The sequence below is a fragment of the Suncus etruscus genome, chromosome 12 (assembly GCF_024139225.1).
Source record: "Suncus etruscus isolate mSunEtr1 chromosome 12, mSunEtr1.pri.cur, whole genome shotgun sequence".
Taxonomy (NCBI): domain Eukaryota; kingdom Metazoa; phylum Chordata; class Mammalia; order Eulipotyphla; family Soricidae; genus Suncus; species Suncus etruscus.
In genome coordinates this window covers 41,154,424-41,176,328 of record NC_064859.1, presented here as the reverse complement: position 1 = coordinate 41,176,328, position 21,905 = coordinate 41,154,424, and the positions used below count along the sequence as shown (strand labels likewise).

Below are 21,905 nucleotides of genomic sequence, written 5' to 3'. Positions count from 1 at the left end.
AAAATTAATCCACATCACTAATCATTAGGGAGATGCAGATCAGAACAACAATTAGATATCATCTCACACCACAGACACTAGCAACATCACAAAGAACAAGAACAATCAGTGTTGATGGGGACACGGGAAGAAAGGAAATCTCATTCACTGCTGGTGGGAATACTGTCTAGTCCAGCCTTTCCGGAAAATAATATGGAGATTCCTCAAAAAGCTGGAAATCGGAGGAGAGAGGCCCTTTCCCCGGCTGAGCAGGGTGGCAGAGCCAGCCCCACGGATGTTTCAGGAGCTGCTCCTTCCGAACTTGGCAACCAAGATGAGGAAATTGAGGTTCAGGGAGGTGATCTTAACAGCACTTTCCCAAGATCACACAGCTGAGCAGTGTGTCAGACGCAGAAATTCAAAACCAAGGATTCCCTCCTTCCACTCCACACCATTCTTGTCCTCCACACCTGTTTTGTGTTGTTAAAACACTCTTGAAGAAAGGAGTACTGTGGAGAGGACAGATTTTAGGATTCAGAAGGACTTGAGTCATCTGGGCAGATGAGCAAATTTGAGCTCAAGGATGTAAAATTCACGGGTCAAGGCATTATGGTGGGGGGCTTGAAGAGGAAGCACTCCGATGTGGAGGAGGAAGAGAAGGATGAGAAATGGGACTGGAGTCCCGCAGGCCTTCGAGCTACCAGCAAGCCCTGCTGCAAATCTCCCTCGACAAAGTTCAAAGCAGCTGCCTAGCTCCCACCCCTGCCATGCCCCCGGAGCCCCTTTTCTTGGGTGAAGAGAATTTCTCCCTGTCCTCCACCATCGGCTCTATTCTCAGGGAGCTGGACACCACGATGGAGGAGAGCAAGACCCCCCCAGAGCCCCATGATTTCTCCAGCACCCCAGAATGAAATGCCACATCAGCCCGATCCGGTCTTGGCACTAAGTTCCCGGTACCTGAGGGACTCAGGGCTGGACAATTTCTTTTTGGACATTGACACATCCATGGTGGAGAAAAAGCCTGCCCTGGCCCCACCTGAGTCTCCCCACAACCTCTTCTGCGCCCCAGGCTCCTGGGAGTGGAACAAACTTGATCACATCATGGAAATCATTCTGGGATCCTAAGATTCCCGATGTTGTGGGGCGTGGAGGGGTTCTTGGCTCATCTCAGGTGGGCTGGAGCCTAGGAGGCAACTCTTCAGGGAGCCTCAAAGCAGTGACTGAACTATGTGGCCTCCCCACCTTCCCACTGCAGGGTTTCACAGACCATCTTGCATGTGTGTGTGTGTGTGTGTGTGTGTGTGTGTGTGTGTGTGTGTGTGTGTGTGTGTGTCTGGTTACCGCCGCCTTCTGTGAAGGTGGTTTTTTTTCTGAATTAATTTATCTCCTCCAAATGCCTTAAAAGAGACTTTGTTCTGGGAATCTTAACTTCCCACTTCACAGTTCTTCTGTCTTGTCCTCCGGTTCTCTCTCCCCTGGTGACCACTGGGGCCCTCAGGAAAGATACAGCTGGGCCTGTCAAGGATGCCCAGTAGTGACTGCCTGTTGTTACAGAAACATGGTCCTGCCTCTCCATCTCCCCGAAAGTGGGCTGGGCGGGGTTGGCATCTTCCTCCTTCCCTGGGCTGAACCCCACCTCCTTGGCAGCGCCTCAGTCCCAACAGCCTCCTGATTCATGACCAGGCCGGACCACGTGCAATAGGATGGAAACCAAACTGCTCCATGCCGCACTATTTAAAAGAAAGGCCAGTTTTGTGGTGGCTTTTTTTTCTCTCTTATTTGTATTTTTTTTTAATAAAAGTATTTTGGAAGGGAAAAAAAAAAAGCTGGAAATTGAACTCCCATATGATCCAGCAATACTACTCTTAGAGACATACTCTAAGAACACAAAAACAATACAAAAATGCCCTCTGCACCTCTGTTTAGCAGCATTATTTACAATAGCCAGAATCCAGAAACAACCCAGGTGCCCAATAACAGATGAGTGGCTATAGAAACCATGGTATATTTGCCCAATTAAATACTATGCAGCTATTAAGGAAAATGAAATAATAAAATTTGCCTATACATGGATGGACATGAAGACTATTATGCTGAATAAAATAAGCCAGAGGGAGAGAGACAGACATAGAATAGACTCACTGGTCTGCATATATAAGAAAAATAAAAGACAGTATGGCAATAATATCCAGAGACATTAGAGCTGAATGCTGGGAGGACCAGCTCATGACATGAAGCTTGCCTCAAAGAGCTGTGAGTACATCTAGAGCACTGTCCACAATGACAACTACCATTACAATGATAGAGTGAAGGTGAGAGAGAGAGAGAGAGAGAGAGAGAGGCAGAATGCCTAAGTAAGAGATAGGCAGGGGGTTGGGGTTGAAGAGGGAAAAGGGGGGACAGTTGTGGTGGGAAGATTGCATTGGTGAAGGGTACACATTCTTTGACAAACCCCATTATGAAAATTTTTGTAAACATAGTGATTAAATTAAAAATAAAAACATATGGGCCCGGAGAGATAGCACAGCGGCGTTTGCCTTGCAAGCAGCTGATCCAGGACCAAAGGTGGTTGGTTCGAATCCTGGTGTCCCATATGGTCCCCTGTGCCTGCCAGGAGCTATTTCTGAGCAGACAGCCAGGAGTGACCCCTGAGCACCACTGGGTGTGGCTCAAAAAACCAAAAAACAAACAAACAAACAAACAAAAATAAAAACATAGGGGCTGGAGAAATAGCACAGCGGTAAGACATTTGCCTTGCATGCGGAAGGATGTTGGTTTAAATCCCGGCATTCCATAAGATCCCCTGAGCCTGCCGGGAGCGATTTCTGAGCGTAGAACCAGGAGTAACCCCTGAGTGCTGCCAGGTGTGACCCAAAAACAAAAACAAACAAACAAAAAACCATAAAGGAACCCGAACTTCCCAGGGTCTGCTATTTGTATAAGATTTCATTACTCATTCCAAATAAATATTGAAGGGCCCAGAGGAATTGTATAGAGGCCTGCAGCACCTATCCTGCAAGCATGTGACCATGGCTACTATGCTGTCTGTCATCCTAGTATCACTGGGATTTCTGGCCATGTCACAGCCAGGTGTCTAAAAAAATATAAGAAAGAGTACATCAACGCAGGCAACACAACTAAAAAGTTGGGTGAACACCACAGCAAGAAGAATGAACACCAGCAAGCATATACTTGAATAAAGACAGCACAACCATGGCCATGGAACAGATGGATAGGACATCGCCTTCTGCAAGCACTTATGCAAGTCTTCATAGAAAGAGTGCAACGGGGGCCGGGCGGTGGCACTAGAGGTAAGGTGCCTGCCTTGCCTGCGCTAGCCTTGGACAGACCGGATCCCCCGGCGTCCCATATGGTCCCCCAAGCCAGGGGCGACTTCTGAGCGCATAGCCAGGAGTAACCCCTGAGCGTCACCGGGTGTGGCCCCAAAACAAAAACAACAAAAAAAAGTGCAACAAAGACCGTGTTTACTTTCTAACTTCATTGCCAGGCATTGACAAGGATTTTGCATTAATTATTTGTTGTGGGCCACATCTATCATCAAGAAGTGCCACCAGTGCCCTTGGAAGAGCTCAGGGTACCAGGGACCAAACCCCTAGGCCAAGGGTCTCAAACTCGCGGCTAGTGGCCGTTTTCGGCCCTCCGTACAACATTTTGTGGCCCCGCAGCCGGCCTTCATATACCACAGTATTCGCGATTATTCGCTTACCGAATAATCGCAATAAAAATCGCATTAGTAAGAAAAAAATCGCATTAAACATTTGCATACCGCGAACAGGCATACCGCTTGGGGCATGCGAATGTTTAATGCGATTTTTTTCTTACTAATGCGATTTTTTATTGCGAATATTCGGTAAGCGAAATCCCTTATGTGGCCCTGCCTCACCCCGACTTTGCCTCCTGCAGCCCCCAGGTAAATTGAGTTTGAAACCTTGCCCTAGGCCAAGACATATCCCCAGATCAGATAAGGATTTGGCTTTATTAACTACTTTGTTGATTAATCAGTCTTCACTCTAAACTATTATGGCATAACCATTATGACTTCCTTTTTTAAATGTCAAAAACCCACCTGGGCAGGAAAATCTTCTAGATTGACTGTTCACCCTAACCTATTTTCTACCCATGGGGTGGTCCTATCTTCCCAATAAATACTGCAGTCCAGCTGACTTTTCCCTGATGGCTGGATAGATAATACAGAAGATATTGCTCAAATCCCTGGCACTACATATAGTCTCCCAATTACTACCGAAGTCACTCCTGAGCACAGTACCAAAACCGGTACATGAGCATGGCTAAATGTGACCCAATGTACCATGGCCTGACGTAATCTCACCAGAATTGTTATCATGTAATAGCTTTTTCTTTTTACAATGAGTAGGGCTCCACACTTAGTGGGGCTTACTTCTGGCTCTGTGCTCAATGATCGTTCTTGGTACTTGGGGGAGCATTTGGGATACCGAGGAACAAACTGCATGGAAGGCAAGTGTCCTACCTACTGTCCCCAGAACATTTACTATGTTCAAGGTAGTAAATGAAAATATGCTTACATGGAATGAATAAAAATAAAATCCCTAAAGAGAAACATAACTTATTAAAAAACAGCAAATGAATATTTCAAAACCAAAAATTTAAGCATTTGAAAGAAAGTGGAAATGAGGCCGGAGAGATAACATGGAGGTAAGGCGTTTGCCTTTCATGCAGAAGATCATTGGTTTGAATCCCAGCGTCCCATATGGTCCCCCGAGCCTGCCAGGAGCAATTTCTGAATGTGGAGCCAGGAGTAACCCCTGAGCGCTGCCAGGTGTGACCCCAAACCCAACCCCCCCCCCCAAATAAAGAAAGTGGAAAAGGTGAGGATACTGAATTCTAGCTAGAGGGGTGGGTTTCTGGAAATTACTCAGACAGAGCCAGGTGCTCAAAGGGCAGTAGTTAGAAAAACATGACAAGCATCTTTCTAAGCCTGTGACCTAGTTGTGTCAAAAGAGACTAAATAGAAAGAATCTTCTGATAAAAAGAAAGGAAAATCCATCAGATAACCTCTTACCCTACACCCTACACTCTTACCTTCTCCTCTTGGCTTGAAACACCTTCTCAAGAGGACACAATGGGGGCTGGAGAGATAGCATGGAGGTAAGGCGTTTGCCTTTCATGCAGAAGGTCATCGGTTCAAATCCCGGAGTCCCATATGGTCCCCCATGCCTGCCAGGAGCAATTTCTGAGCACGGAGCCAGGAATAACCCCTGAGCACTGCCGGGTGTGACCCCAAAAAAACCACAAAAAAAAAAAAAAGAGGACACAATGATGCCTGGTGCTATGGCAGCCATTCTGTAGTCTTGGGGTGAAATAGTGAGGGCGAGGCACATAAATTAAGCCAGAATTCTAATCAGCAAGCAAATCTGCTGAACAATCCATGAAACCCCACCTTTGGATTTCTTGTTATGTAGGTAATAAACTATTAACTTTTTATTCACACAGGACAATTTAACTAGTTTATTTTAGAGAAAGAGATGGAGAGAGAGAAAGAAAAAAAAGAGAGGAGGGAGAGAGATGAGAGGAGGAAGGGAGCGAGAGAGAGAGAGAGAGAGAGAGAGAGAGAGAGAGAGAGAGAGAGAGAGAGAGAGAGAGAGAGAGAGAGAGGAGATCTGGCAACACCTGACCTAATGGCCTCTTTGGGCTGACCTCACTTCCACTGCCTAGCCCCTTTCCAGTCAATGAGTCTGCAATCCTGTCCTGCTCATTTTTCTAGAGATGTCTCAACTGTGTTCTCTTCTCAGAGCACTTCCTGATTCCTTCATCCTCCTTATCCGCCTCAAGGAGCTGGAGCAGTTTTCTTTCCTTGTGCTCCCACACATCTGCCACTGCCTCCCTTCCCGTCTCTTGCTGGAATTGTTCCATTCACCTCTCCTTTCACTTGGCTATGAGCCTTCCGAGAGCAGGACATCAATTCATCCCTATCTACCTCTACCATTCACTGAAATGGTTTAATATGAGAGTAGACATGTTTGCTGAAAGAATGAGGCTGAAGAGATACACCTTGCAAGAAGAATTCCTGAACATTTTATTTCCTGATTCTGTCTGGGACATTTTTCTTCAACACTTCCAGCAGTGCTGGAGGTATGGGATTAAAATTTGGGCCTCTCATATGCTAGGCAACTACTCTCAAGTTGAAATCTCCAGACCTTTATTAGGAGGATTTTAATGGGTAACCAGCAGGGGCTGAAGCAATAGCACAGAGGTAGAGTGTTTGCCTTGCACATGGCCAACCCTGGATGGAATTCGGTTCAATTCCCAGCATCCTATATGGTCCCCCAAGCCTGCCAGGAGCAATTTCTGAGTGCAGCACCAGGAGAAACCCCTGAGCACCTCCAGGTGTGACTCCAAAACAAACAAACAAAAATGGGTAACCAGTGCTATTTTTTAGTTCAGGAAAATAATTCCTACCACACCACAATGCTCCACCTGTTCACCTGTTGTAAAGTGAATACCAGTGGAGGTCCCTTGACAATGAATTTCAAAGACCCATAAGACCAAGCTGTGACCTGACAAGGGGTGATCCTGTCCAGCCTCACCTGGGTTTCAGACCAGCCAAAGATTTGAGGCCTGATCCTCTCTACCCCTTTGGAGAGAATCTGGGAGCAGAGCAGCAGAGCTCGAGGTGCTTGGGAAGATGGGGGTGAGGGTAGGGGTCTCATGCATGGAAAAGTCTACAGAACTGCAATGAGTCCAGCCGGGGACATCACTTCACTTCTTTAAGAAGTGAAAGAAACTATTTTCTTTCACTATTAGTCTTCCCTGAAAATTTTTCTTTTTTTCTTTTTCTTTTTCTCTTTCTTTTTTTCTCTCTTTTTCTCTTTCTTTCTTTCTCTCTTTCTTTCTTTTCTTTCTTTCTTTCTTTTCTCTTTCTTTCTCTCTCTCTCTCTTTCTCTTATCTTTCTTTTCTCTCTTTCTCTCTCCTTTCTTTCTTTTTTTCTTTATTTGTCTCTCCTTCCTTCCTTCCTTCCTTCCTTCCTTCCTTCCTCCTTCCTTCCTTCCTTCCTTCCTTCCTTCCTTCTCCTTCTTTCTTTCTTTCTTTCTTTTTTCTCTTTTCTTTCTTTTCTTTTTCTTTCTTTCTTTCTTTCTTCTCTTTCTTCTTTCTTTCTTTCTTCTTTCTTTCTTTCTTTCTTTCTTTTCTTTTTGGAAATTCTTTTTCATAGTGAAAGACAAAGAGCCTAAATCTGAGGGAGATAAGACTGAACTTTTCCTGCGAAAGCATAACTTTGTCAATGAGAACTCTGGATGGGACCAGCTTCTTCCCATAGTACAGAGATGGGAGTCTCAGGTACAGCTTGATGAAAAGTGCAGGGGCCATGCCTGCTAGTGACATTGTAGTCTCACCTCCCCTTTTGGAAGTTGCTGGGAAAAAGGTTTCAGACTCTCCCTAAAGAAATATTGCAACACCAAACTCCAGGAGAGTGGCAGCTTGCACGTACACTGATAGTCCCATTGACCAGAGAAAGATCAGACCATGTGGTAAAGCTTATGCCTAGTCCCACAGTCCAGTCAAGGTTGTACTGCCCTACTCCATGCTGCTGACCAGCTCTCACTAAGCTTAAAAAACTTCTTAAACTGATGGCAGGGTTTCAGCTTCTACTTTTGGTGCCTCCTCTGCTGATACCCAGTCTTTAGACCTGGACCTGTGTTGTTTTTAAATTATTATAAAAATACAGGTAACAGAATTTTCCACCTTAATCATTTTTAGGTATACAGTTCCTTTACTTTGTTGTGTAAATGTTACCTGGTCCATTTGCAGAATTTCTTTTTAATCATCCCAAATGGAAACTCTCCCCCATTAAATATCAAGTGCCCCTCCAACACTGAAGTGTTCACTTTATCCGTAAAGTTTTCTACATTGGACACTGCTTATGACTGGAGTCTCATAGTAGTTGTTCTTTTGTGAGGGCTCTATTTCACATAGAATAACACTCAAGGTTAATCTCTAACTTTAAGAATTTCCTTCTTGGGGCCGGGAAGGTGGCGCTAGAGGTAAGGTGTCTGCCTTGCAAGCGCTAGCATAGGACGGACCGTGGTTCGATCCCCCGGTGTCCCATATGGTCCCCCAAGCCAGGGGCGATTTCTGAGCGCATAGCCAGGAGTAACCCCTGAGCGTCAAATGGGTGTGGCCCAAAAACCAAAAACAAAACAAAACAAAGAATTTCCTTCTTTCTTTTCCCCACAGGGGCCACATAGATTGACCTGACAAAAAGGGGTGGGGCAGAGGGAGGGACCCCTGGGACCAGTCCCTGTGATGATCAGCATGGCATTTCAGGTTTGATGTTCAATGCCCAGTAGAGCTAGGGGGCCACTATGGCAATAGCTGGCAGTGTTTCAAGGGGGAGTGGTGGTGGTACAGGGCAGGATTCAAACTCAGGGTTTTATATTGCCAGGCACATAATTTACCACTACATCCCTGGTCCAGAATATTCTTCTTAAGACTAAATAATACATTTTGTTTACTATTTATCTGCAGAGGTGCTTGAAGTGTGTAAATAGTCTGCTATGAGCATATTTGTGTGACTGTCTTCACACAAGACCCTGCTGCCTTCACTTCTGTGGATCAGGCCTTCCCCCATTAGCTGGCATCCTAGCCTCAAGCATGGAATTCTCTAGGCTGGCCCTCTTTCCATAGCATAGGGAAATCTCTCCAGGCGGGACGCTCAGAGCTACACTCCAAAGTGCAGAGCCAGAGAGTCAGAGCAGCGCTATCTGGGGCTCTGGACAAGTAATATGCCCCTTCCAAGGGAGGGCAAATCAGGGACAGTGTGGCAAGGAGCAGAGAAAGTGGGCGCTCTCCTCCCCCCTTCAAGAGAAGCCACATACCACAGCATGTAGGAAAAGAGCAGAGTGGGACAAGGGAGGTCTCTGTTCCCTTCGAAGGGCAGGCATGCCGGAGAGGCAGTCCAGAGGCCTGAAAGAATTGCTGGGGCCACAGGGGCAGAGGTTAGGAAAAGAGAGAGGCCATGGAGACTGGTGCTATTCAGAGAGTCTCGGTTAGAGGAGTCTCAGCCTGGGGGTGTGGGTAGGAGTCTGGAATGCTCTCATTTGGTAGATAGCACCCAGGCAGCCAATTCAAGCAAGGGACACACTATATAGAAATTCAAAGGTCTGGGGATGGGGGTGGGTCATGGTACATTCTAGCTCTGTAACTTTGGTTTCATAGCTCTGTGCTTTAATGCTGGGGGCCACGGAATTAGCAGACTCCAAAAAGCGGTGAAGGCGAGGTCTGGACACTCTTGTCATCTGAAGCAAGTAACTTTAAACTGGCTACTTGATATTTTTTGGTGCCAAAGTGTCTAGGTTCTGGTCCCCAGTGATGGCAGCCTAGAGGGTAGAGCTAAGAGAAGGGAAATTCACTGATGCTCAGAACTCTGAACTAAGTCATCTTTTTTTTCTTTGGGGAGGGGGGTCACACCCGGCAGCGCTCAGGCGCTCCTGGTTCTATGCTCAGAAATCACTTCTGGCAGGCTCAGGGGACATACGGGATGCTGGGATTTGAACCACCGACCTTCTGCATGAAAGGCAAACACCTTATATCCATGCTATCTCTCCTGCCCCTGAACTAAGTCATCTTGAGATGACTTAACACACTCCTTAACCATCAGGGCCAAGGCACAGATCTGAGGACATCATTTTCGTCCGTGCCAAATTTGGTTGCTCTGCTGACCCCTAGATGAAAGTCTATCTATATCAGGAATGGCCTGCTGGTATGAGAGCAAAATACACAGATGTGTGCCCATATTTACACCAATGCCAACTCCAGGAGCTTTCTAGATATGAATACAAATGCTCTTAGAGGTCTCCCAAGCAAACTGGGATGAAACTCAGGAAGAATTCTTCCATACAGAGAATTCTCCTTATGACTGTAGTCTGATCAGAGAAGCATAATCTAAGTTCAGATAAAAGTGGCAAGGAGCTTATTGGCTGAGCCATGTCAGAGCCAGAGCCAGAGTCTGGGCCATCTGCTCCTAAGGCACTATGTACACTTGTGTGCTGCCTGTCCCCACCAACACTGAGCACAGTCCCCATAAGACACCCCAGTACTGACCAGACTGACAGAAGAGCCCATCTACAATGAAATTCCACAGCAGGGTGAAGGCTCTTGAAGAAATTTCTAGAGGCCATGTAAGCAGCTAGAAGGTGGGGAGAAAAGGTTAGCAGGAGTTCCATGGAATAATAACAGTAAAACTCTATTATTCCATATTCAATAATTTTAGTTAACCCTCACAAGTCCATTTGGTATGATACTTTTTTCTTTCTTTTTTTCTTTCTTTTTTTCTCTCTTTTTCTCTTTCTTTCTTTCTTTCTTTCTTTCTTTCTTTCTTTCTTTCTTTCTTTCTTTCTTTCTTTCTTTCTCTTTCTTCTTCCTTCCTTCCTTCCTTCCTTCCTTCCTTCCTTCCTTCCTTCCTTCCTTCCTTCCTTCCTTCCTTCCTTCCTTCCTTCCTTCCTTCTTTCTTTCTTTCTTTCTTTCTTTCTTTCTTTCTTTCTTTCTTTCTTTCTTTCTTTCTTTCTTTCTTTCTTTCGTTTTTGAGTCACACACAGCAGCACTCAGGGGTTACTCCCAGCTCTGCACTCAGAAATTGCTTCTGGCGGGGCCAGCGAGGTGGCGCTAGAGGTAAGGTGTCTGCCTTGCAAGCGCTAGCCAAGGAAGGACCGTGGTTCGATCCCCCCAAGCCAGGGGCGATTTCTGAGTGCTTAGCCAGGAGTAACCCCTGAGCATCAAATGGGTGTGGCCTGAAAAACCAAAAAAAAATCGATTCTGGCAGGCTTGGGGAACGTATGGGATGCCAGAATTTGAACCACCATCCTTCTGCATGCAAGGCAAACACCCTACCTCCATGCTATCTCTCTCTGGCCCCAGGCATGATACTTCCATTGTTATCATATAACAGATGAGGAAACCAAGCAAAGTCAGGATTGAGCCAGATCTATAAAAATTAAAATCTCTTATTCTGTTCTACTTTGTATTGTAATCTTGGTAGAAAACCATTGGAACTCTGCCTTCTTCTTTCTTTTGTACACCATTCTAACTATTTCCCAACAAGTCCATAAACCAGAGGTCTCAAACTCAATTTACCCAGGGGCCACAGGAGGCAAAGTCAGGGTGATCCTTGAGTGCAAAGTCAGTAGTAAGCCTTGAACACTGGGGGATGTGACCCAAACAACTAAAACAAAACAAAACAAAACAAAAAAAGATTCCTCTAGGGCAGGGCCACAAAATGTTGTATGAAGGGCCGCAAACGGCCCACAGGCTGCAAGTTTGAGACCCCTGCCATAAACTCACTAAGAATGTGTGCTACACCCTAGCAAGTCACATATGAGGGCTTCAATTTGAATTGATGTGAGTTATGAGAATCAAGGCCAGAGCTGTTTGTCCAGAGACAGCTGTGTAACCATCCACTCTACTGGTGCTGCCCTTGGCTAAGATTGGGGAGAGGGTAGGACAAAGGGCTGCATGGGAAATTTCAATGTTCTTTACAGAGAAACAGTGAAATGAGGGCTCTAGAGATAGTACAGTGGGTAGGGCATTTGCCTTGCATGTGGCCAACCTGGATTTGATAGTCAGCATTTTATATGGTCCTCTGAGCATGCCAGGAGTGATTCCTGAGCACTGCCAGGTGTGGAAACAGTGGAATAAGTAGGGTAAGAGGGCTGGCAACCCCTTCAAACAAGATCCCTGCAGCTCCCTAGTGGCCCTAAGGACCTACTACAGCTGACTTTTTGCTATAGTGTTGAGGCAAAGAATGCCAGTAAGGCAGACCAGGTAGGACTTCTTGGCTGTGGGACCCTAGGAGCAGCAAGGTGAGTCCCCTTGGTTCCAGCTTTTCCTGGATCTCTGCTGTACCTTGCCCCAAGAACCCACAAACCACCTGCAGTGCTGGGCTGGAACTCAGGTCTTACTGTCAAAGCATGTGCTCCACCACAGGGCCCCATCTTGACTAGAGTTCACTCCCAGTTTTTGGAAGTTCCCAAGCCCCAATCTTCATGCATTTTGATCTCACAAGCAGTGTGAGGGTATGAACAGCCAGACTCACATGTTATGGGGGCCCCCTTTTCCAGCTTCTCTGTCCTACTAAGCAGTCCTCTTAAGGACATCTGTGAGAGCATGAATTGAATTCTGCTAGGACAAGGAGAAAGAAAAAAACAAAGCCTTGAGAGTAAAGTAGCTGAGTCCATCCTTCTAAGGCCCAGGAATGACCATTTGAGCAGCTTCAGCTGCCATGTTAAGCTGTCAGCTCCTAACCTTTGAAGATAACAACACTGGGTATTCTTGCCCTTCCAATGATCTGCCTGCATATGTATGTGTTGTGTGTGTTGTGAGTGTGAGTGTGTTGGGGGAGTGGAAAGTCTACTCTTGTTTCTCCTTCCTCCAGATGAACCGCATTCCTAGATCATGCCCTAGACCAGACAGAACAGTGGAAAGTAGTGTGAGGACCATGAGGACAAAGAACTCTCAGTATTTTCTCTTCTAAACTTAAAGTGAGATTAATGGTCCTACTCAGACTCTGCGGCCCAAGTTGACCTTCAAAAAACTGCCCAAGAGGGGCCGGAGAGATAGCACAGCTATAGGGCATTTGCCTTGCATGTAGCTGATTCTGGACAGACTCAGATTTGATCCACAACATCCCATATAGTCCCCTGAACCTGCCAGGAGTGATTTCCGAGTGCAGAGCCAGGAGTAGTCCATGAATGCCACTAGGTGTGGCCCAAAAACAAAAAGTAACACAAAACAAAAAACACTGCCCAAGGAACCAAGGCATGAGTGACCGTATTGGCCTCCACTTATTATGTCTGGTGTTGGAACTGTTCCAAGTAGTGTGGGGGTAACACAAGGATCCTGTGTGGGTGACATCTCAGATTATTGCTTTGTGCCTACAATGTCACACACACACACACACACACACACACACAGTTGAGTATGTCATATGTCTTGCAAGAAGCAAAGAAAAACTACCTAATGACAGAGGGATGGGACAGAGAATAAGAAACACACTGTTCCTTGTCAGTAACCCAAGGATATGATGACAGGGTCAGGGCAGCAGCCACAGACCAAATCCCTGGGGGGCTTAAGATGGTTGTGTTTTTCTGTGTCAAGGAGAAAATACTGAAGTAGTTCTAAAGGTGCAAAAGGGTCTACCTGGGGGGACCAGACAGAAAGGCTAGGGAGTTCCTTGAATAATTTCCCCAATATGGCAGTTCATTTTTGTTTGTTTTGGGGGCCATACTCAGTGGTGCAGTTTTCTCCAGGATCTGCACCCAGGAATCAATCCTGACAGGATTTGGGACTATATATGGGCAGCTCTGATTTGAAGCTGGAAATACTGGCTCCAACTAGCAGGAACTGGACCCGCTTGGTACTTGTGATCTGCCTGCCTCCTGGCAAGGATGGTCCTTGCTGGGAGTCAAGAGTGGCAAGCTAATGCTTTGCATTCAGATCATAACAGCTGATTACAGTGCTACCCTGCAGGCTTCATAATCTCTGAGACCCACATCCCAGGGCAGAATGCTTCTCACCCCTACACCCCCAAGGCAAAAAATGTTGGGTAGCAATCAGAAGAAAAGATGCTGGTAGTTTTTCTAGCTCTTCTTGCTGCCCTACAGCAGGAAGAAAAAGCTCAAGCACTGAGCACCTCAGCTCTCAATGCACAGGCCTGGATCTCTGCAGTGGATCATGAGCACCTGCTGGCCATACAGCCAGAGCCTGTGACTGGAGTGGGAATTAGCTTTGGCCACCTAGAATCCTGCTTAGAATTAGGCAGATTTCTGGTGGCACAGAAGAGGGGAGTAATCAGTCTCATGCCACTCCATGGGCAAAAGCAGGAACACCTAAGGCCAGATGCACCTGAGGGAATGGAGGAACCCATCTGCCAGGAGACTGATGCAAAGCTCCTGCGCCTTAGTGGGAGGTTGAAGGTCCTTACCTGCAACAACCACTGTAGCAGGGGCAGTGGGCAGTGGGGTAGGTCCAGGTAAATGGTACTCAGAAAGCCAATGCACAGGAAGGACAGCTGCTGGGTCAGCATGGATCTGTGTGGACCAGGACAAGGGTGAGGGCAGGCCTTCAAACTGGCACCCTTCTTTGACACACTTGGACTGGGAGGGATTTTCTATTCAGCTTCACTGTGCCTCTAGAAGCACATCAGCGACCACTATGGACAAAAATGCCTTTTGAGCCTATTGCCAGTTGCTATTGGGAAGAAGAAACCCCATATGTCCCAGCAGAACCCCCTACTGCCATGAACATGTGTGCCCAGTGTTTTAAGCACAGCCTGGACAGCACACTGTATCTTTTCCATCTGACACAGGGGAAGCTGAGGCATTGAACAGACTTGAGAACAGAATCCATTTAGAGCTGAAGAGAGACCCAAAGGCTCACAGTCTTTAGCTCAGGGCTCCTGCAACAGCAGGCGGACAGAATTACCCAGTAGGTCATCCAGGGCCAGTGTCTGGGGTCCGGTTACACAGAGCATTTCTGCCCAGTCTAGTGTTTTTCCGAAACAAAGGAGACACCTGAGAAGATGAGAAAATAACAGAAAGGGGCCCAGGACAGGAAAATCTGGGAAGGAATGCACAGTAGCATGTGTCATGGGTAGGTAGGGGTGGGCTGGTTTCTGAATCCTTTCCTGAAACCTGTGGAGATCTCTTCCTGAAAACCACTGCATAGATATTGTTCAAAGGTTAATAACTATAAGATTCCAAAAAAAAAAAAGTAATTTTATGTCTATACATTCGTTTATTTTTGGTGCCATACCTGATGATGCTCAGGGATCACTTCTGGCAAGGCTCAAGGGACCATATGGGATACCATGGCTAAAAGCCATGTTGGCAGTTTGCAAGGCAAGTGCCTTACCCTAACTACTTTACTATCACTCTAGCCCCATAGTCCAGTATTTTAATGGCCAAATCCTTATGGAGAACACGGCAGATAGCATTTAAAGTCATGGTGGTACAGAGGAATTTCCTCCATCAACCCAACCATCTTTTCTTTTAAAAAAACACATTTTTCTGTGCCAGGAATGAAATGCTTCAAAACAAAGATTCTCCTCAGAACAAAGTTGCTTTCTCCTTGAGTCTGTCCAGACAATTTACAAACTATGTATTTTTTCCCCCAATTTATTTAAGTTCAGAGGAGAAAGCGCCTTTGTTCCTGTTTGTGACGTTGTTGCTCTGAAACAGACCTTCATTTGTATATGTAAGCACTAACGTGCCCCATGCACCCGGTCACACTTACTTGCTCACATGTTGACCTTACATGCACGTGTGGACCAAGCACATTAGCCCAAGTGGAGAGAGGGCAATGCAAAGCCTGTATGGAGGACCTCACAGACTGGTAGTACCTGCCAGGGGCCACACAGCAGGGAGCAGGCACATTGGGGAGTTGGAATCAGAGGAGACTCTGTCCTTGGCCCTCTGTTCAGGGAAACCCTACCAATTTCACTTGAGAAAACTGACTGTACAGCCCCTGCTAGCTGTGAGCAGCGTATTTCTAAGGATTGCTCCAAGGGAGATACACACAACTCCCTCTGCTCTACCAGTCTTACAGCTCATTTTCTGCCAAAGAAATGATGATGCCTGCCTTGAATGACTGTTGTCAAATTGGGTTTAGTCTGTAGTACCAGAAGGGAGAGGCAAGCAGAAAGGCAGAAAGGACCTGGTCCAGCTATGCCTTAAATCACAGTTTTTCAGGAACCCTATGCCTGTAGCTAGAGGGGCTGCACATGCTTCTTCATTCACCCCTTCACTGGCCTAGTGCAGGCTTAAGAGCCCAGAGAAGGGCTGCCATACCTGATCTAGGCTCAAATGCCCATCAAAACTCTCCACAATGAGAGGGTGGGAGAGCTAGACCAACAAGACAGTCACCTCTAGAAGTATGGGGACAGATGTAGACACATGCACAGATGGGAAAGTATCCCACACAGAGGGAAAGTATCCCTCTCCATCAGCATGAAGGGGTTGGATATGGAAGGAGCCTGGAATGAAAGGGAAGGAGAGTGGGATACGAAGCATATGTGTGCTTGTATATTTGTGTTGAAAAGCTCAAGAAACTGAGCTCTTAGTTACAAAAATCCATCATATTTCATTCAAAAAACAAGAATCTTTACGTGGTCAGAGCGTCAATACAGCAGATAAGGCAACCTGGGTTCAATCCCTGGCATCTCATAAGGTCTCCGGAGCCTGCCAGGAGTAATCTGTGAGCTTAAAGCAAGACTAATCCCTGAGCACTAAGGGGTATGGCCCAAATTAAAAAAAAAATAAACACAAAAACAAAATTTGACATGTGGCAGAGTCAACACTAACGTCAGACATTATCATGAGAATGTGAGTAGATAAGAGGGGAAGATCAGAGACTGTGGGCAGGAGATACTATGCAGGCTTGGCCCTGCAGGAAGTCCCAGCTGTCAGCCCTAAGGCTTCTGGGGAGGAGAGGAAAAGGGAGGAGAGAAGAGAGGAGAAGTGGGAAAGAGGAGAGGCAGAAAGGAAAAAAAAAGAGGGAAGAGGTAAGTGAGGAAAAGGGAGGGGAGGGAAAGGGTGAGAGGAAGAAAAGCATGGATGGATGGGCCCAGAGAGATAGCACAGCGGCGTTTGCCTTGCAAGCAGCCGATCCAGGACCAAAGGTGGTTGGTTCGAATCCCGGTGTCCCATATGGTCCCCCGTGCCTGCCAGGAGCTATTTCTGAGCAGACAGCCAGGAGTAACCCCTGAGCACCTCCGGGTGTGACCCCCCCCCAAAAAAAAAAAAAAGAAAAGAAAAGCATGGATGGGAGAGAGCCTAGATTCAATCCAGATAAGGAGCCACAGCCACAAGAATATTGCAAATCTCTAGTTACTAAGGCAAGGACAGGACCACAGGAACATAAGGCAGGAAGTGGGGGTATTAAAGCAGAAGAGGAATCACACAAAACAAATGAACTCTGTGTGGGTCAGTGTGCTGGATTCCTGGGCAGAGCCCCAACCTACTTGAACTCTAAGATCTTGACAGTATCCCAGGAAAGCCTCCCCAAGGGTACTCCCCTTCATCTAATTCATGGGCAGCAGTCCCAGAGGGCAAAGTCTCTGAGTGCTCTGGGAATCCCAAATGATAAAAGAAGGATAAACATCCAGTGCAGTTATTTTTTAAGTGTCTTTGCTGGCACCTTTGCCATGTGGCTCAAATGGAAGGCTGAGGAGAATGTCTAGGAAAAAGGAATTCAGAAAAGCCAGAGCTTTCTTCTTGTTTTTCCCCCCCCCCGGTTCTTCCTTTTCTTTGTTTAAAGATAGTGAAGGGGCCAGAGCAATACCACAGTGAGTAGGGTGTTTGCCTTGCACGCAGCAGACATGGGTTCAATCCCTGGCAACCAGTATGGTCCCTGAGCACTGCCAGAAGTGATTTTTGAGCATAGAGCCAGGAGGAACCTCTGGGCACTGCTGGGTGTGGCCCTCAAACAAAATAAATAAAAATATAGTGGAGTACCAACTTCCTGAGTCAGAGACCCATGGCCCAGTAACTGCCCAGTTGGCTGCTTCCAAGACTTTTTATTTTGGAGCAACTGTGGCCAGTTGAGTGACTCACAGTATCCACATAGGGTAAATGGTAGAGTATTTTCTTGGAGGTGGGATGGGGAGGGTGAAGGACCATACTTCAGTTCTCAGGGGTTATTCTGCTCTACTGACTCAGGAATCATTCCTGATGGGGCTCATGGAATCATTTTAAATGCTGGGGACCAAACCTGGATTGGCTGCCAACAAGGCAAGCTCCCTACTCACTGTATTATCTCTCAGGCCCCAGTGCTGGGTTTTTCTTTTTCTTTTTCTTTTTTTTCCTGTTTTTTTTTTGGGGGGGGCGGGGAGGGGGTTACATCCAGCAGAGCTCAGGGGTTACTCCTGGCTCTGCACTCAGAAATAGCTATTGGTAGGCTTGGGGACCATTATGGGATGCCTAGAATCGAATCTGGGTCCATCCCTACCTCTGTGTTATCACTCCGGCCTCCAGGAATTCTGGGTTTTTCACTTGGGTTCACCCTGCCATGCCAGGAAGAGGCAGAGGCCACATCATGGTAGCAAAAGTGCTGGTACTGCTGGTGGCAAGAGTGATGCTTTGCACTTGGTGCTCGGTGCTCCAGTGGAGAGGATAGGAGGGGAGGGGAGAGGAGAGGAGGGGAGAAAAAGGGAGTGGAGCTCACCACACTAGCATGAGGTGGAATAGTCACACTTCCTGTGAGAGTCTCAGGCGTTCCCACAAAAAGGCATATCATGTGATTCCAGAAACCCTATAACAGCCCCCCTCCCTCATCCTGGGGCTGATGTGAAGAATTCAGCAGAGGACCAGACTATAGGCTAAACTCTGGTATTATTTTCAAAATGGGGATGGGCCGAGCCTCCGAATTCCCCTCAGTGCCACCCTGCCACTAGAAAACCCAGCAACTTACACATACACAATAGCTATCTTCCTGGCAGAAAAACAGCCTGGCTGCCCTACCAACTCCAAAGAAAATAATGTCCACACATACTTCCCAGATAAAACGGTCTGGGCTGATCCCACTGTGATACTCTAAGAAAAGGGGTTGGGGAAAGAGTTCTTTCTTTACAAACTACAGCAGCTTAATGCCATACTCTACACCCTCTGACAAAAATGGATCAGCTCCACAACTTAAACTTATCAAACTGCCAAGCCACTAAGTTTGTCTCAGGTCTATAGATCTACCTACCAGTGGTCCTCAAACTACAGCCCGTGGGCCACATATTATATTTGTTCCCATTTTGTTTCTTCACTTCAAAATAAGATATATGCAGTGTGCATAGGAATTTGTTCATAGTTTTTGTTTTTACTATAGTCCGGCCCTCCAACAGGCTGAAGGCCAGTGAACTGGCCCCATTTAAACAGTTTGAGGACCACTGAGTCATGCAGCGGCTCATGGCTATTAATACCTCAAAAATTTTATAGTAATGTCAGCCCAGCAGTATCACAGGATATATGATGGGAAAGTTTCATAGTAATCTACCAAACTCAGTAAACCTAAACAAAAACACAGGAAGCTCAACTAGCTCTAATCACAGTCCAGTAAATCCTTAGATACTGACTTGAGTGTCAGGGAGAAATATAGCAACGATTTTAAATTGATCTTTGTTGACCTAAGTATTTTTTTTGCGGGGAGCACACTCATTGACGCTCAGGGGTTATGCTCAGAAATCACTCCTGGCTTGGGGGACTATATGGGACGCCAAGAAATCCAACCGTGGTCCGTCCTAGGTTACCTCCAGCAAAGCAGATGCCTTACCTCTCTGCGCCACTGCTCCAGCCCCTGATTTAAGTTTTGATCATTTGATTTGCCTTTGTCTTGTAACAAGCAATCTGAAGTAAATTTATTTGTGCCTACAAGGGTGGTGGGTGGGAAGTTGGGGCCACTGATAAAGGGAAGGTCATATTGATAATGGAACTGATGATTGAACATTAATGTCTGAAACAACTGTATTCTGAGCAACTTAGCAAATTATAGTGTTAAAATAAAAAAATTTTAAAGTCTGTAGTAGTCACTTAAAAAAATTGGTGCTTGAGACATAGCACATGGTTTAAGAACTTGCACGTGACTGACCCTTATTTGAGCTCTGCACTACAAGGTCCATCAAGCATTATCAGGAGTAACTTCTGAGCTCTTCCTCAAAGACACAAAATAGGGGTGCAGAGAGATAGCACAGCGGTAGGACATTTGCCTTGCATGCAGCTGATTTAGAACAGATGGTGGTTTGAATCCCGGCATCCCACATGTGGTCCCTCTTGTCTGCCAGGAGCGATTTCTGAGAACAGAGGCCGGAGTTACCCCTGAGTGCCACTGGGTGTGACCAAAAAACCAACCAAACAAAAAAGATACAAAATAGGGCTGGAGTGATAGTGGACAGGGTGCTTGTCTTGCCTGTAGCCAACCCAGGGTTTGATCTTCATCATCCCAGATGTTCCCCCAAACCTATAAGAAGTGATTCCTGAATGCAGAGCCAAGAGTAAGTGCTGAGCACTTCTGTGTATGGTTCTCAAACTAAAATGTAAAAAATACATGAATAAACTTAAATAAAAATATTAAATTAGGGGCCGGAGTGATGGTGCAAGCTGTAAGGCATTTGCCTTAAACGTGCTCACCTAAGATAGACCTAGATTCGATCCCCCGGCATCCCATATGGTCCCCCAAGCCAGGAGCAATTTCTTTTTTTTTTTTCTTTTTGCCAGGAGCAATTTCTGAGTGCAAATCCACGAGTAACCCCAGAGCATCACTGGGTGTGGCCCAAAAAGCAAAAAAAAAAATTAAATTAATAAATTAAATAAAAAATACTCAAGAGAGATGGTACAGGGGTTAAGGCTTTTTTTTTTTTTTTTTTTTTAATGCCTTGCATTTGACTAGCCCTGATTTGAACAGCTGCTGGTTGTGGCCCCAAAATCCCCTGAAAAGTTTTGTTTTGTTTTTTTTTTTTTTGGTTTTTTGGGCCACACCCGTTTGACGCTCAGGGGTTACTCCTGGCTATGTGCTCAGAAATCGCCCCTGGCTTGGGGGGACCATATGGGACGCCGGGGGATCGAACCGCAGTCCGTTCCTTGGCTAGCGCTTGTAAGGCAGACACCTTACCTCTAGCGCCACCTTCCCGGCCCCCCCCCCCTTTTTTTTTAAAAAAAAAAAAGGTAAAATTAAAAAAAGGGAGCAGAGAGATAGCACAGCAGTAGGGCATTTGCCTTGCACACGGCCAATCTAGGATGGACCCAGGTTCAATTCACGGCATCCAATATGATCTCCTGAGTTTGCCAGTTGCGATTTTTGAATGCAGAGCCAGGAGTAACTCCTAAACATGGCTGGGTGTGGTCCCAAAACAAACAAACAAACAAACAAAAAGAGCAAGAGCACATGGCCAACCAGAGTTCCGTCTCTGGCATCTAATATGGTCCACAGACCCTATCAGGAGTAATTTCTGAGCACAAAGCCAGGAGTAATTCCTTAATGCAGCTAGATGTGGCCCAAAAACCAATAAAATAAAATAAGATAAAATATCCAGCAGACCATTGTTTTTCCCTGTGGTCCTCCTACCTGAAGGACAAGTTCAGACCTGGGGGACTAATCCCAGACTCAAGGCTTTGGTCCTAGGGAACTCACCTAAGGCCATGCGGGAAGGGAGATTCTGAGAAGAGAGAACCTTCAGGCCATTTCCAGTTCAAGTGTTGCCCTCTTGAAGCAGTGCCCTTGCAAATGCCCTGTGAGACTGGATGGGAAGCCAGGCATGGAGGCTGCCATGTGATCAGAGAGCAACTTGGGGTCAAGATTTCCTATTCTGTCCCACGCCACATAGATAATATCCCATCACTCCTCTTCATGGAAGGGTAAAGTGAAGTGAATTTCAAGAGAGGATTTTGTGTGTGTGTGTGTGTGTGTGTGTGTGTGTGTGTGGTTTTTGGGTCACACCCAGCAGTGCTCAGGGGTTACTCCTAGCTCCATGCTCAGAAATTGCTCCTGGCAGGCACAGGGGACCATATGGGACGCCGGGGGGATTCCAACCGATGACCTTCTGCATGAAAGGCAAACGCCTTACTCCACTCTATCTCTCCGGCCCCTATTTTATTTTTTTAAAGAAATTTCTACCTTCTAGTGAATTAAATTTTCATTTCATTTTAGAAAATACAGTGTGGCATAAATGGGGATAATAAAAATGAAATGCACTCTACCAAAAATACTGACTTTTTGTATGAAGAACTTGAACCATATTGCTTTTTTGAGAAATCAAGAAACCTTTTCTTCTTTCTCTATTTTCCTGTTTCCGGCTGAACACAAGGGGATAATTATTGAACTCTGATGAGTATTCCCACTCTTGTGTCTGCAGTCAGAGTCTTTGGCATAAACAGGAAATAAAAGAGGACCCAAAGCT

General features: G+C 46.2%; 1 protein-coding gene and 1 pseudogene across 1 annotated transcript in view; one reads left to right on the top strand and one right to left on the bottom strand.

The window, feature by feature from the left end:
* The window catches only part of FAM178B (family with sequence similarity 178 member B), a 119,311-nt gene that overhangs the window by 81,789 nt on the left and 15,617 nt on the right, over window positions 1-21,905 (bottom strand). Inside the window, 2 exon segments of the mRNA XM_049784593.1 lie at window positions 10,079-10,163; window positions 13,953-14,058. Of these exon segments, the coding sequence (XP_049640550.1) occupies window positions 10,079-10,163; window positions 13,953-14,058 (191 nt within the window).
* Window positions 589-1,156, top strand: LOC126024431 (SERTA domain-containing protein 3-like; annotated as a pseudogene).